At 35.5% G+C, this 17321-nt stretch overlaps 1 protein-coding gene across 1 annotated transcript; it reads left to right on the top strand.

Moving 5' to 3' along the window:
- Positions 1–4339: 4339 nt before the first annotated feature.
- LOC132029975 (polyphenol oxidase E, chloroplastic-like) lies at positions 4340–6394 on the top strand. Its single transcript, XM_059419407.1, has one exon. The coding sequence runs from the start codon at positions 4355–4357 to the stop codon at positions 6104–6106; it is 1752 nt and encodes a 583-aa protein (XP_059275390.1). The 5' UTR covers positions 4340–4354; the 3' UTR covers positions 6107–6394.
- Positions 6395–17321: the final 10927 nt, after the last annotated feature.

Raw genomic sequence — 17321 nt, 5'->3', positions numbered from 1 at the left:
AAAAGGGGGAAAAAAGAAGAGGAAAGGACTTGGACCATCTGATTGTTTCTATCTAATGGATGTGTGAATTTGAATCACTTAAAGTTTAGTTCATTAAGTGCAGTTTTTCTGTTTTTTCTTATTTAATTATTTATTTGCTCTTATTACGTTTGCATAATCTTAAAATTACAAAAATGATTACTCTAAAGATTTATGTTTTATCAGTATTTTGGTCATTACAACTCCAACAACCACCACTGACTTCTAGTGTACAATCAACCACTAGTCACCTTTACTATTAGCCACCATGACCAATTATTACTACCCCCACCCTCTTCCATCACAATATACATACACCACCACCAATCCCCACCGCCATTTACCTTCGATAATCATCATTACGGTTAGCTATTACCACACATATATCACCTCTGGTCACCAACGCAAAATCATGCACCCACCACTTTACAATTGACACCGTCAATGACAAGCACCACTAACTGCAGTAGCCGTTGGTTTTAATTAGAGCATGTTTCGTCACATAAATTATTTTTACAATATTATATAGTATAAATTAAGATTTTCTTTATTATTGTGTTAGTATAATATTTCATTTGTATCAGTTTTTAAAATTCCATACTTTTTAGTTTTTTTAAATAGAAATAAATTATACATATTCAGGTGTTCAAAAAATAAATAATTTCAAAAATAACGCATTCTTTATAAACAACATTATATATACAAATATCTTAATCTTAATAAAAGGATAAAACTTAGAATGAGTTTAAATTCGTACACTTCTTTGAACTTGAATTACTTACCATATTAGAGAATTCGATCAAATCACAAATTATTATAAAATAATTAAATAAAAATCTTTACATAATTCCTGTGCCCGTGGTCAACTAATAATTTGAGATAATGGGACGAAAGATGTTAAAAATCTGAATCAGGTTGGATTTAAGATCACGCGATTATCTTTATCAAATTAAATAAGAGAAGCATTTTCTTATGCCATCGGCATGTAGAAAGTATTTAGTTTCTTAATTAGAAAGGTTTCACATGAAAAAGATGAAATGAAAAGGAAAAACCAAAAGACTAACAAAAAGTAGTTCTACCAACTTTATTTTAGATAGTTTCATTAAATATTTTTTCCCTTTTTATTTTTTATTATACTTTCAAAATCAAGGAGGAGAGTACGTACACTTTTGTAATGAATATTTAATCTCAACATTATCGTCAAGTAATAAAGAAATCATGCACCCACCACTTTACAATTGACACCGTCAACGACAAGCACCACTAACTGCAGCAGCCGCTGGTTTTAATTAGAGCATGCTTCATCACACAAATTATTTTTACAATATTATATAGTATAAATTAAGATTTTCTTTAATATTTTTTCGGTGTAATATTTCATTTGTATTAGTTTTTAAAATTCTGCACATTTTAGTTTTTTAAATAGAAATAAATTATATATATTCAGATGTTGAAAAAATAAATAATTTTAAAACTAACTCATTCTTTATAAACAACATTATATATTCAAATATCTTAATCTTAATAAAAGGGTAAAACTTATAATGAGTTTAAATTTGTGAAGTGTACACTTCTTTGAAATGTACACTTCTTTGAACTTGAATTACTTACCATATTAGAGAATTCGATCATACTCTTCACAAATTATTATAAAATAATTAAATAAAAATCTTTACATTATTCCTGTGCCCGGTCAACTAATAATTTGAGATAATGGGATGAAAGATGTTAAAAATTTGAATCACGTTTTGAATTTAATATCATGCGATTCATCTTTATCAACTCAAAAAGGAGAAGCATTTTCTTATGACATCTAGAAAGTATTTAGTTTCTTAATTAGAAAGGTTTCACATGAAATCTTACCGAAAAAGATAAAATGAAAAGGAAAAACCAAAAGACTAACAAAAAGTAATTCTACCAAATTTATTTTAGATAGTTTCATTAAATCTTTTTTTTTTATCACTTTTTATTTTTATTTTTTATTAAACTTCCAAAATCGAGGAGGAGAGTACAGTACTTTTGTAATGAATATTTAATCTTAACATTAACCTCAACTAATAAAGAAAAGATTATAAAATGGATTTATGTGCTGGGGGCTTTCATGATCCGCTAATCGCGTCCCATTGCACGATCATATATGTAGCTCATGATTCATGAACCTCATTATGAAATTGATTAGTCACCTCTATGTACGTTCAACTTAATTAAAATATTCAGTTTTGAACTGACAAGGAAATGACACTTACAAATTTGAATAGAAGAAAAATGACTACTTCAAATCTCTTGTGTGTGTCATTTTCGAATTTCTTATATTAAAAAGCTGAGATCTTTTATAAAAAGGTCATAAAATTAAAAATAAATTTGCAAAGACTTGCAAAACCAATTGAGCTTGAATTGGCATAGGAACGACTATTTATATCATCGTAATTTTAGCATGGAGTATTTAATTACACAAGGTTTTTTTATTCACTATTATTTGTAAAGTTAAGCTTAACCAACAAAACTCTAGGTACTCGGAAGTACTAAAATAGTCATATAGTGACTAAACATATATAGGGTTAACTTTTGAATTAGTGGAGGACAGGACTATGTTTTTCTCTTCAGTCTTAAGTGGAATATATATTAATCAAGCATTTACCCTTATCTCCTTCCTTTCTCTCTCCTCCCGTTTCAACTTTTGAATTGTAATTTTTTCATCAAATAATCCGGAAATCTAAGACCTTGCATTACGGGTTTCAGTAAAGGCTATTAAAATTTATGATTGTTGATGAAACCAATTATAGCAAGTACGTACTTAATAAAAGGACCCTAATATTTTTTGCTTTCAATATTCAAGAGACGAAGACCATTTGAGTAAATATATGGCAAATAATATAATATTGATGCTATTTCGATCCACAAGATCGACGAACACTTAATTATCTTTATATGCCTTTCCAATAATCTCAGAAGGTAAAACAAAGCCCTCCATTTGATTCTCTAGTCTCTTGAATAGGTTAATCTCTACATCGTTTCTTCTCCTTCTATTACTTTCTTTTTTCGTTTCATATTTCCCCTTAATTAACAATATTAGCTTAGCAGCTGTTAATATTAGCTTTTATTCCATTCTTTTTTTTTTGGTTATCTGATTCCACCGTGAAACACATGATGGATCATACATCGGATTCCATTTAATAAAGAAGAAAACAGTGTACAGGTTTGACAATTTCCTTGTAAACACATATTTCGTCGGTGGATTATAAAATACTACCGGGTTAGTTAATTCATGTGCTGCAATGACAAAGGTAGCTACTATTATCACTCTAGGATTGTAATAATGTGAACTTGTTAATATCCTTTTATAGGTGCTTAAACTAAGAGGAAGAATGGAAAATTCTTAAAAGGGAGAGTCGCATATATTCTTTTGAGTGAAAATAGTAACTGTAACAAAGCAATTAATTGTTTTAGTTTAAAATGATTTTCTAATTTAAAACAAGAATCTAGAATGTGTATGGATGAGTTCCGGCCCACCACCAGTTTTTTACCAAATTGATCATATTTTAGGATATTCACAGAACGTCAAGTGATTTTTTTGTTTGACAATTTATTTGATGACTTTTTCCCGCAATTAGACTATATATTTGATGATTTTTTGAGTAATTGATTAATCCTAAAGGTCAGTTATAAAAGCATCAATGTTATTTTGATCCATAGACAAACACTTTAATTAATGCTGAATCTTATTTGTAAGTAGTACACTATATATTTGTCTGCCATCAGCATGGAGGATCCGATCCGATCTGTTATACTTGATGCATATGGCGAAAAAGATTGACTCGACAAGATATATTCGCATGTTGAGAGTTCATTCGGCTCCATCTCGCTAAGCTAAGGAAAGAAATGAAGAATTCATGGACTAAGAAAACATAATTTCCTGCCAATCTATTTTTTCATTGTGTGTGTGTGTTTTTTTTTTTTTTTTTTTTTTTTTTTTGTTGTTGATTTCATCTTTCCATGGATTTCCAACAATCTTAGCTGGTACAACAAAGCTATCCATGTCCATAGCGTGAACCACATGTAAATCCTGACTAATATTGGTGTTCAATTAAGTGTCAAAAAGATCTTCGCCAATATTATTATTAAATTATCTTTCTGTTTAAGAGAGTACTATACTTATTGGATTCGACTACTAGAGATCTCCTAAGATTAAAAATTCAACGATATACAATTAAAAAATTCCCCTCACTTATTAGCCTTAATCTCCCACCTACCGCATCCCGAATGGTAGGTGAGCCTCAGTATTACTTAGGGCAAGGTGGAACATTAAGAATCAAACATCAACCAAAACTAATTAGCCATGGCAAGTGTGTGCAAGAGTACAACCCTCAACACTCCCTTTACATCATCCACAAAGTCTTCTTTAGCTTCTACTTCAAAGCCCTCTCAACTTTTCTTGCATGGGAAACGTAACCAAACCTTCAAAATCTCGTGCAAGGTCTCCAACAATGACCAAAACGGTGAAACAAATTCAGTTGATAGGAGAAATGTGCTTCTTGGTTTAGGAGGTCTCTATGGTGTTGCCAATGCAGTACCATTAGCCACTGCTAATCCTATACCACCCCCTGATCTAACTTCTTGTAGTAAAGCCCATATAGATGAAACAGACGATGTGGAATACAGTTGTTGCCCTCCTAAGCCAGAGGATTTGGACAAAGTTCCATATTACAAGTTCCCTTCGATGACCAAGCTCCGTATCCGTCCGCCTGCTCATGCTGCTGATGAGGAGTATATTGCCAAGTACAATTTGGCCACTAAACGGATGAGGGAACTTGACATAAATCCAACAGATCCACTTGGGTTCAAGCAACAAGCCAATATCCATTGTGCCTATTGTAACGGTGCTTACAAAGTTGGTGGCAAAGAGTTGCAAGTTCACTTCTCTTGGCTTTTCTTCCCCTTCCACAGATGGTACTTGTACTTCTATGAGAGAATCTTGGGCTCTTTAATCAATGACCCAACTTTTGGTTTGCCATATTGGAACTGGGATCATCCAAAGGGCATGCGTTTGCCTCCCATGTTCGATCGTGAAGGTTCTTCCATTTACGATGACAAACGTAACCAAGGTCACCGCAACGGAACCATAATCGATCTTGGTCATTTTGGTGAGGAGGTCCAAACAACTCAACTCCAGATGATGACAAACAATTTAACTCTAATGTACCGTCAAATGATAACTAATGCTCCATGTCCCTTGCTGTTTTTTGGTGCGCCTTACCCTCTGGGATCCGACCCCAGTCCAGGAATGGGAACTATTGAAAACATTCCTCATACTCCTGTCCACATCTGGACCGGTGATACTCCTAGACAGAAACACGGTGAGAACATGGGTAATTTCTATTCAGCTGGTTTGGACCCGGTTTTCTATTGTCACCACGCCAACGTGGACCGGATGTGGAACGAGTGGAAACAACTAGGAGGCAAAAGAAGGGATCTCACACAGAAAGATTGGTTGAACTCGGAGTTCTTTTTCTACGACGAAAACCGCAACCCTTTCCGTGTGAGAGTCCGAGACTGTTTGGACAGTAAGAAGATGGGGTACGATTACGCACCAATGCCTACTCCATGGCGTAACTTTAAGCCAATAAGAAAGTCCACAACAGGGAAAGTGAATACAAGTTCACTTCCACCAGCCAGCCAGGTATTCCCACTCGCAAAGCTGGACAAAGCAGTTTCCTTTTCAATCAATAGGCCGGCTTCGTCAAGGACTCAACCGGAGAAAAATGAACAAGAGGAGATGCTAACGTTCAACAAGATACAATATGATGATAGAAAGTATATAAGGTTCGACGTGTTCCTCAACGTGGACAAGAACGTGAATGCGGACGAGCTTGACAAGGCAGAGTTCGCGGGGAGCTATACTAGCTTGCCACATGTTCATACAGGTAGCGGGTCTCATGCTGCGAGTGTTACTTTCCGGCTGGCCATCACTGAACTGTTGGAGGACAGTGGTTTGGAAGATGAAGACACTATTGCGGTGACTCTGGTTCCAAAGAAAGGTGGCGAAGATATCTCCATTGACAGCGCGGAGATCAAGCTTGAGGCTTGTTAAGTCCTGGTTTGGGGGCGAATTAGTCTATTGAATCTGCTGACGTTACACTTGAAGCTTGCTGATCGATGATTGTCTGCTCAAGTTTCCTTATTGTGTTTATTTTGTTGGTCTCCATTTGCTTTTCCATGTTACTTTTCATGTTGAAATCAGCTGGACGCTTGATTTCCTTGCAGTTGTTGTTCAGAATAAAGCAGTACCATGCAGACTGGTGTCCAGTTATGTTACTCTCTCTCTCTATATATATATGATAAAGGTAGCTACTACTATAATGCTATGATACTTCAAATTCTTTGCAGCATGATAAAAAGTTACTAATGTGAACTTGCTATCCTTTTATGTAGGGGTGTTAAATGTAATCCAGATATTAGTGACCTGTTCAACTCGCTCAGAATTTTATAGATTGGACTCAGATAATTTAATAATGGGCTATGTCTTAACTCGTTCTTTGTGCATTTGACTTTGATAAATATATATGGTAGCCTGACCCCCACCAGGAAGGTGGCTTAATTGGGGAAAAAAAAAAAGTCTCCAACTTAGCCCTGTTTCTATGATCAATTCAACCCGCTTTCTAAAGCAATTTCATATGCGCAAAGATAAGATGGGACAATTGTTCTCTTTAGTTTGCATTGACCTTTTCACTGGATATATATATGAAATTGGAAAGAGAAATAAGTTTGTTTACCAATTCGAATAAGTTTTGAACTGATTTTTTGTTATGATATACTATCCTAATATGCTTGAAATATCTAGTATGTTATCTTACAATTTCTTTGTATTTCATTTCATTCTCTTGTTTTTGTCACCAGAGGTCCTATTTTTTTTACTGTTTTTTTTAATCACCTAACTTAAGGACATAACGTATCAAAGTTATTGCTATTTGATTCAGAAAACAAAAAAAATACCTATTTTGCATGCCGTCATATTAAAAATTAATTTTAAGATAATAAGTCTTATATCCATTTAACCCTCCCGATAAGAAAATGTTAAACCCAAACTTATATAATTTTGACGCGATTAATAAACCATCCACCTTGCACCGATTATTTTGGTTAAGCTTAAAAACATTCAATAGCCAATATGGCTGACAAGTGTTAGGAAAATTGCATGCATTCCATATGCCAAATTATTTATTAAATGAGTTACAAAATTATGCGATTGGTCCCATTTTATATCTATATCTATATAAAGCAGGGACTTAAGAGAGGTGATGTGGCATGCCTCTAAAGCTAGCAAATCTATTTATCTTTAATCTCCTTTTTTTGACATTTTTTCCCTGTTTTCTCCTATTCCGTATAATTTTCTATTCATTAATTAGATTTATTTAATAAGTCACAACGCTTCAATTCTATTTCCTTATCACGTCGTAATGGTTCAACGGAAGTGACCTTTCGATTCTGACTTCTTACAATTATCTAAATATATATATATATATATATATATATATATAATTACGGACATGTAAGTGATGTGACGTGACGCTCTCCCAAATCAGGAATAGGATTTATCTATTTCCCTGTTTTCCAGAATTTATTTATTTATTGTGCGTAAAAATAAAAGAAAAACTCAAGAGTCGTAACTCTTAATTGTCCTCCTCTTTTCCTCACTTACACCGTTTCAGGCCTGTTTCATTCAACTAAACGCCTTCTTGTTTCTTCTACTTTAGATTCTCGCTTGGCCCAATTTTTTCACTCTCCTGTTTCTACACAAATCACACGTTGCCTGCATTGATTTGTTCTGCCTCTCTGATCACCATCCCCTACTTTAAAAGGCTTATCGAGGGAATGTTTTCTTGAGGAACGGTTGCTTAATTTTCCCTAATTTTTTATCAAGTTTCCGTGAGGGTTGTTTTCAGTTCTTTCTTTTTTCCCAAGATTTTCAGTTCTAATGGCACAGAAATCGGTGAAGAAACGAACATAGGAGGTACCCACCGAGAAAACTACCCTCTTTTTCGCTTTCGCGATTTATCTGGTTAGTATTTCATGTTTCTCTGTGTCCATTCATTAACGATTATAGATTTCAAGCTCGGCCACTTGACTGTATAACACGGGATTCCTCTGCTTTGCTGTACAAACGGCTTTTTGTTTCTCTTTTTCCCCTTTTCAATTCTGGTGATTGAATCACTTCACATGTATATAACTATATATCTTGACTAATGACTAATATATTGTTCTCCTCTTAAATATCTACATCTATATCATATAAAGCTAGGGTTAGATTGCTATTTATCTTTATTGTCATTTTTTTCCCACTTCTCCCTTTTTCTTTTCCCAACTCCTTATTCTGTTCATTCACTTTGATTGTTGAAAGCCCAAATTTCCTTAAACATTAGCTATAGCAGTAGTAACCCTCAATGGGTCATAAAAAATGAAAAAGATAACTGTCTAATGGAAACCGAAAAGATTCATCAGTTGTGGATTTGTAATTTACATTAAAATTTTCATTTTTTAGATTCCAATGGCACCAAGGCAGAGAGGAAATTAATGGAGGAAGAAAAATTAGTTGCGGACGAAGAAGTTCCGATAGAGAAAAGCTACATGTTCGATTAATTTCCCATTTTTTCTTTTCTCATCTTGGGTCTTATATTGTTTTAAGATGAGGTGACACTCCCTTTTCATGCTATGCCATAGAGATCGAGAATGGACTATCATTGCCAGATATTACAGTAGGTATGTTTTCGCTGTTTTGAAAAAAAAAAAAAAAGCCAATTCTTTAATTAATAGTTAGGTGAATAAATTTCTTTGCTGGTTAAATTATTGGATATATGATGTTGAACAATAGTGAGTTCCTTATTTTAAAAAATGAGTTTCTTTTCATGATGCTAATACCCTTATTGAGTTTCATTGGTTCCTAATATTTATGTGCTACTGAAACATGTATGCTATGAGATTTGACTATATTTTATTGGGGTTCAACACTTTAAATAACTCATATGATCGGAGAAATTCACATGTAATAAACTATGCGCTTACTAATATCTTTCAGGATTGCGAAACGCAGACAAATACATTGTTGTACCTACAAGCTAAACAAACAAAAAAAATGAATAGTTTCATCACGAAATACTACTATAGATGTTATTATATCCAAGTATAAAGTCAAATTAAAATGATCATATGAAGTACACTCTTTTCATTTATTGCCTTCTATAAAAAATTGAAATAGAAGAAAAGTTGGTCAATTTTTTTTTTGTCTGAATGTAAGTTTTTTGATTACTCTTTCACCTTTTGTCTTCTCTTTTATAGCCTATTTAATTTCAAAACTAAATAATTTCAGTGCTTTCAGGTGAAACTATGACATTCCTGCAATTATAACCAAATAGACAGACATGCTTTCTGATGCCTGGTCTTGGAATGAGAATATTTAGTCTTTGTATATTTATCATGCCTAACATTTCGAAAGTTGTAGTAAGAATTGACCTTTGGGTTTCTTGTAAAATGCTGGATTGGAACTGAATTTTTGCAGGTTTATTCGTGGCATCTCAGTCTAGAATAAAACAATTACTGCCCTCGTTGAGGCAGCGAGATAAATCATCGATCCTGTAGTCTTAGATGCTTCCTTCTATTATCATCAAGGTGGTTCTTTTATATTGCAACGGTTAAGGTAAAGGACCCAAAAGGTTACTCCTTTCTCTATACAACAACTCCTATAGAGCAGTGTAAATTTATTTTGTATAATTTACAAGCAACTCTTCCTTAAGGAATCGTCCTTTTATCCTTTCAAAAAGAATGCATGTTAAGTCATGCTTTATTGAGAAGGCAAATCGAAGAACAAATTATCAAGTATTGTCCAAATTTATTGAGCAGTTACATCTTAACTTTAGTTTGCTGAATTTGCAGATGAAGTACAAATAAAGCAATTTGCTTTTTGTCCAATATTATCAAGTTTTCTCAAGTTGTGCTGGACACACTTAAACTTTGAGAAGTGATAATTTTTTTTTCTTGAAAACATCCTAAAATAAAACATCTTATTATCTCTTTCAGATTTTTATTTGTCAAGAAGCAAGTGAATTTAGGCTAAACTGGTTGATGTTTCATTCTGTCTGTGCTACTTTCATGGAGATGCGGATGCCTTGCCAGTTGCCAACTTTCTTTATTGATTAACTGTGGTTTAACACTACGAAAAGGAATAGCAGAGTATATATGGAACGAGCAATTGGTTGAGGTTGTGGAACAAGATTAGAATTTTAGACTTAATTGCTTAAACAAGAGGCACTACCATGCTAAATTCACTTTCTCTTTTTCTTTAATTTTTTTAACAGAGTCAAATTGGGAAGATGAATTTGTTCAGTCGAGACTTGAGGAGAGATCCTTTAAGTTCATTTGAATCATCAACAATATGACACAACAGATACACAAGCCTGTTTCTCAGCAGTTTTTCTTCTTTTTTCTTTTGGGAATTATGAAGTAGCACTAAAAGATGTTGTCATTTGTTTATCATCGTGTACATTTACAAATATATAAAACCTATTGAAAAGATAAAAAGATGGATAAATCCAAACCAATAACTACGTGATAGAAGCTTCTTCAACCACATGTACAAAAGTTACAGATTATATATTGAGGTCTTAGACTTGAAGATTTGTTTGTTTTTGCTTCTATACACATGTTATATTTGGCAATTTTTTCCTGAATTGAATATACTGATCGAGAACTCTTTCCTTTTACCTTCTCCATGAAGTATAGAACTCTTTTGTTTTGTGCTTGCTATTTTGAATATGAATATGAAATATATTTATATTGTAATCTTACATGTCTGATGATACTGCAACTAATTAGTAATGATATATGTATACATGTGTGATTTTTGTGCAGGTCTCCAATTGTATATTCAATTAGTAACCCTCCAAAACAACAATTAACAGTTTGCCAACGTGAGACATTGGTGAAATAGATAACAGTCCTACAGTAAAAAGTTGTAGAGACTATAAAGGCTTTACAAAATGTGTGACAAAAAACAAAGAAATCTTATAACTTTTGTTGAAAGAAAAAACTCATGATACCATTGGAGCAAACTCTATTAGTAAAGTGAGGAAGGTAGGGTTGTGCATATTAACGGTTAAACCAATAACCCGAACCGATTATCAGGTTATTGGGTTAATGATTCGGGTTAATGGATTACTGGTTCGAGTATCGGGTGGTGCCCTGTGGTTATTGGCTTATTGGGTCGGGTCACATTTTGGCCATTTTTGTTAACGGGAGAACCGATAACCATTTATTTAATTACAATTCTATCCTTTCATAAATAAAGTCATTGACTAGATTTAGGGTTACTTGATTTCCACTTCATAAACAGTCTCTCAAGTCTCAAGCGGCGGTTTCATTTGACTAGTAAACATTGCTTGTGAGAAAAAAGGGTACTAAATTAGCAGAGGGGTTTTATGTTTTGCATTTCATCACGTTCTGGTTCTGCTTGAGTGCTTTTCTTGCCTCTTCTTTGACAACCGCAAACAAGTACTACTAACTTATAAAGTTTATTTTCAAAATTTAGCTTTAATGTTAAAACTTCCAAGTTTTCATGCTCTTGTGCTTTACCTTGGAAAGAAAAGAAGTGGGTCTCTTTTACATCTTCTACGTTGCTTTCAATTCTCACTCTTGTTTCTGTGTTTTTGTATTTCTCTCTCATTCAAAACCGTGCATGGGTTCTTTGTTCTTGAAAATTTTTTGTGTGAAATCTTAACGGTTAAACCGATAACCGAACCGATAAGAAACAACAACCAATTAACTGAGAACCCATAACCTATATCTTAACGGTTCTTTAACGGTTTAACATGTCTACAAACCGATAACCAATAAGTTGAACCGATAACTTTGAAACCCGAACCGAACCGACCGATATGCAGCCCTAGAGGAAGGTGCTACAAAAAATGCTTATAAGCATAACTTAAGCTAAGCAAATTAATGTCATTATGTTTCTGCTCGGTGAATACATCATTTTTAAGTTAACACATTAAAAAGAGTATGCAAGTTTAATGATTTTAATTAGTAAACATTCAACCTATCGAGCAAACCAAAAATCATTTCTGTTGCTCTTGTATTTTCTGCAAAATGCATTACCTCCAATTGGGAACTCGCAGTAGAAATAAGGTTCGAGATCACACCATTTGAAGCATTAAGATTTTTTTTATGGCTACACATGATACTTTAGTGTCTACTTGCTCTGTTGACCCATGATTCCATGGTACCATAGTAACTTAATTTTCAATTTCATTTTTTTTAATCTTTGTGCTAAAAACTTTATATCTTCTATTTCGATTATATTTACAAAATTATATACACCTACTTCGTAAATTTAAAGTTGTCTTTATGACCACGCGAAGCGCAGGCAAATTGACTAGTTAATTCTAACAATTACGCAAAGCCATTAACTCTGTAACAGTTTTTGCAGGGGTTATATCAATCTACTTTTACTAAAAGCTACCGAGTAGCAAAAACTTCATCCACGCCGGTTAAAAAACTTTGAAAAGGCAATAGGCGACGATTGCCGCAACCACCGCCTGGAACCGCTTGCGATTCTTTCAAAACACTCATGTGAGGAGATCCAGGATATCTTTAGCAAAAAAAAACACCAAGCAAGAAATTTACTAATAATGCAGAATTAATGTTTACGGCTGATTGTTGTTGGGTAAATCTATTCGATGTCATTCTTTACGGTAGTTTCATTTGGTATTGTATGATGTGTACTGCCTGTTTGCCACATTTTGTAGTATCAACGTCTTGCTTTCACTGCTACATTTTTGCCGGCATTACTCAGTTCGTTCTTGAAATTTTCAGGTTATTTCCTCTTCCTTGAATATGCAGTAAGTACTACTACTTTCATCCACAAAAAAATGAAGGGCCTTTGATTACTAGTGGCAAACGTTCTAATTTTCAGGGGAAAAGGGCTTGATTTACCCCTCTACTATTGGAAATAGTCCACATTTACCCTCATTATACTTTCGGTGCAAATTTACCCCTACCGTTACCTAAGTAGCAATATTTGCCCCCCGTTTGGATGGCAATCCACTGTGGCAATCAAACTTCCACGTGGCCTGACATTTAGATGAGGTGGCATGCCACGTGACATGCCGCCTCACCACCCTCTCCCCTCTCCATTTCTTTCTTCTACCTCCAACCAAAGCGGCCTCCAGCCACCATTGAAGTCACACAATTTTTGCAAATCAGATTCAAGTAACCACACCACCAACCACCCTCAAACACCGGAAAACCGTCGCAACCACACCACCGCCCTCGACCACCCCACCAAAACAACCTTAACTCCGGCGAACCCATCTCCACAACCACCACACGCCACTGCCCCGTCTCTCTCTCTCTCTCTCACCTTTTCGATACACCACACCACCACCCCCAAGACAACCAAACAACCTTTTCCCCCTTTCTTCTCCATCTCAACCCAAATGAAAAGAACCCTTTACCAATCAAAAGCTCTACCCTGTCATACCATTTCCCCTCTCAAACCCCAACTCAATCTTCCCACCGCCGCCCTCAAATTCATTCGAAATAACCCTCTTATTTTCAAAACTTTCAGGCATTCAATACCCAAATGTTGTATTTTTACACAATGATGAAACACTTTTTCTTAATCTTTCACATTATCGTAAAGATTTAGCAGAAAGATTAGCAATGTTGTTAATGCTTACAAGAGTTAAAAGACATTCTTTTATGTTATTGAAAGATTTTAACTTTTTATCTAAAAGTATTGTTATATCCCGTACTTTTGCATATTCGGGAAATACGAAAATAATTGTGACTTGTAAGAATAAGGTAATATGTTGATTTTGGTCAATATGTATGTTGTTGTTTTTGAAAAATATGAATGTGAAATATTGAGGAAGGCCAAGGGCAAAGTTGGAATTTTGGAAATTAGTTTCGGGAATGACAAACAAGAATTATAACCAATTGGGCCAAAAGAATAAAAGAAGAGCAAAGTTGGCCCAAAGAGAGGGGGTGGCCGGCCAAGCCTTGGCCCAAGCCCCTAATTTCATTAGTTTTCCATGTGATTAATATGTGTATTAATAGAAGTTTCAAGAGAAATAAAGAAAAGGAAGAGCAAAAAAAAAAGAGAGAAGAGGAAGAACAAGCTTAACCATTCGGCCAACCCACCCTAAATTCACCCCCTTGAAATCTTGCTTCCAAAATTATTTTCTTGTGGTTTCCCTACTAATTCAAGGTCCCTTTACAACTTGGTGTAGTTGTTTTGGAAGATTGAGTCCTTGTGTCATCAATTCAACACTTTGGTTAAGTGAAGAAGTTAGAAGAGAAAGGTAAGAATTCATCCCTTTTATTTATGTTATGAAGGGTTGTTTGTGTTGTAGTATATGGAAATGAGTAGAATATATAGAAATAAGGAAGTTTGCAAAGTGAGTGTGCATGTGGCCGTATATGTGCTATGTTGTATAGTTAGGATGAGTTGAATTTTATGTTGTAATCTAGTTGTGGTTATGGTGGAAGTTGAATGAATTTGGTTGAAGTTGGAAATATAGGGTATGGCCGTGTGGTGCATGGAAGTGGAAGGGGGAATGAATTAATTTTGTTTAATGTGTTAGTTGTGTTGTTGTGATCCTTATAATGTAAATGAAGGTTAAATGGTTTAAGTTGGCATTGAAATTGTTCGTAGAAGACTATGTCATTTTAGTATGGTTTTATGATACTATGGAAATGAAGTTGTGAAAGTGTAGATTGTTGTTGTTGATCATGGATATGGAAGTAGAAAATGCGTCGTGGTAGTTTTATTGTGTATGTAGGAATTTCGGGTAGAATATGGAATCGTTGAATATTGTATAGATTGCTTGGAATGTTCTTGGCCTATGTTTGAGTGATTTTAATTTAATGCATGAGTATGAAAATGTTGATGTTGATTTGAAAGTGTGAAGTTGGATTGAAAGTTGATGTGTTATGTAGAAAGGAAGACAATATATGTTAGAATGCGTTTCAATTCAATTGCTGATGTTATTGGTATTGTTGTTTGTTTGGTTGTTGATATTTGGGCCGAGTTGAATCTTGGGGATGTTGTATGTATAGGGGAGATGCTGCCCAAATTTCCGTAGACAAATATTGGTTGAGATTGAATTCTTAAAGCTTTATGATTAATATTTGGTAAATGTGACCAATTATAGATTTTGGAGGAAACGGGATTTGAAATTGGACAAGCGCAAACGGCAAATAAGGTATGTAAAGCCTACCTTTTCTCCATTTGGCATGTCCTAGTCACACTAGGCTAAGATCGGAACCTCGGGGATAGTCCTGCTCTTGGAAATCTGAGTTTGATTTTGAGTACTATTCATTCAGCGCATTTGAACTATAATCTTTACATTTGGTTGAAAGAATGCTTAAACTTCCATAACTTCCGCAAATGTATCCGAATCGCTCCGAAACTTTTATAGATGACTTTATGGATCCTAATGTTTGCAATTCATGTCCGCCGCCTCGACTTGACCTGAGGTGGGCCCGCAAGTCCCGAGAATTCCCTTATTTGGTTTGTTTGTCTCATTTTCGTATGATATGAAAAGAAAACGTTTGCCTATGACTCTAAGGTCCGTTTGAAATGCCCTATAATGTTATTTGAACGTTCTTCACTATGAATGATACTAAATTTTCCGAGAATGACCTACGATGTATTTTTCGAGAAATTGATAACTTAAAAGTCCGCGACTTTTGTATATTAACTCCGATTGACTCGATACTCATTTTGAGCCTTCTGATACTAATGTATATGTATATGAAATTATGTGTCGAGTCCTGGAATTTACTTTTAAAATGCATACGGTTTCTGCACTACTCTGCTCGTGCCAATGATCATGATTTCGTTCGCCGGTACCCCGGGCCGGCTTTGTGATCGTGCGCATTATGACATATTCGGCAGTATGATGTGTTACGGTTTCCGAGACCTCGCCATAGGGTCGTTTACCGTTTATGGTGTTATGATGTGATATGGCATCTGATATGCTCTGATGATATGTTATGTATGATGTTATGATGTGTTCGGAGACGTACGGAGATTTGAAAACTTCTGGAGTATGATGTGTTGTGGCACCAGCGTCGGGGGTGACCACGTTCCTGAGCCCTATGCATGATTTTTGTTTACTTGCATTTTTACATCGGTTTTCCGCACAGGTTTGATCTGCTACTTCTGTATTTGTTTCTGTATGTTCGACTCCGATGGGTTTGGATTACTTGTACTTCTGCTTTACATACTCGCATTTCTTCCGTACTGACCCCCTTTCTTCGGGGGGCGCGTTTCATGCCCGCAGGTACAGACGCTCGGTTGGGCGATCCTCCGGCTTAGGCTCCCTATTCTGCTATTCTGGAGTGCTCCCCTTGATCCGGAGCCCATATTTGGTATATGTCTTTTGTTATGCATACTCGGTACATTTTCTACTATTCGGGTACGGCGGGGCCCCGTCCCGTCACATGGTTGTACGTTCCGTATGTCCGTAGGCTCGTAGTCATAGTTGTGGGTCATGGGTCATGTGTCTGTCCGTGTGTGATTATGATTTGCATCCTTATGCGGCCCCGTATGCGACTATGGCCAATATGGCCCATATATTTGTATATGTGTGTATATACCGGGCGATGTGCATTCCGCCCGACTTTGCTTTTGATGTGACGATTCTGCGCACGGCGACCGCTTAGGATAGCATTCGTTTCGATCGGTACGATGTCTGCTATCAGTTTGCGGTATGAACAATATTTCTTAAATTTGATTAAGCCTTAAAATGATGATCTGGTTCGTAAGCCTGTTTGGGTGCCTAAGTAAGGCACCAGTCACGGCCCACGGGGCTGGGTCGTGACAAGTATCTTCAAATTTGTCAAATGGGTTTTAAGAATTTTAATGGTTGTGAGGTTTTTGGGTTGGAGTTCGATAAATGGACAGTATCCGGGTAAAGTGATAGTAGTGGCGGTTATGGTGATTCCGATGAGATGGGTTAGTGAAAAAGAAGATATAATTGTTGGAGGAGATGGTGGTGGGGTGTGACTTCAACGGTGGTTGGAGGTGGCTTTGGTTGGAGGTAGAAGAAAGAAATGGAGAGGGGAGAGGATAGTGAGGCGGCATGTCACGTGGCATGCCACCTCATCCAAATGTCAGGCCACGTGGAAGTTTAATTGCCACGGTGGACTACCATCCAAACGGGGGGCCAAATATTGCTACTTAGGTAATAGTAGGGGCAAATTTACACCGAAAGTATAACGGGGGTAAATGTGGACTATTTCCAATAGTA

The sequence above is a fragment of the Lycium ferocissimum genome, chromosome 9 (assembly GCF_029784015.1).
Source record: "Lycium ferocissimum isolate CSIRO_LF1 chromosome 9, AGI_CSIRO_Lferr_CH_V1, whole genome shotgun sequence".
NCBI classification, from domain to species: Eukaryota; Viridiplantae; Streptophyta; class Magnoliopsida; order Solanales; family Solanaceae; genus Lycium; species Lycium ferocissimum.
This window is presented reverse-complemented; position numbering and strand designations above follow the sequence as displayed.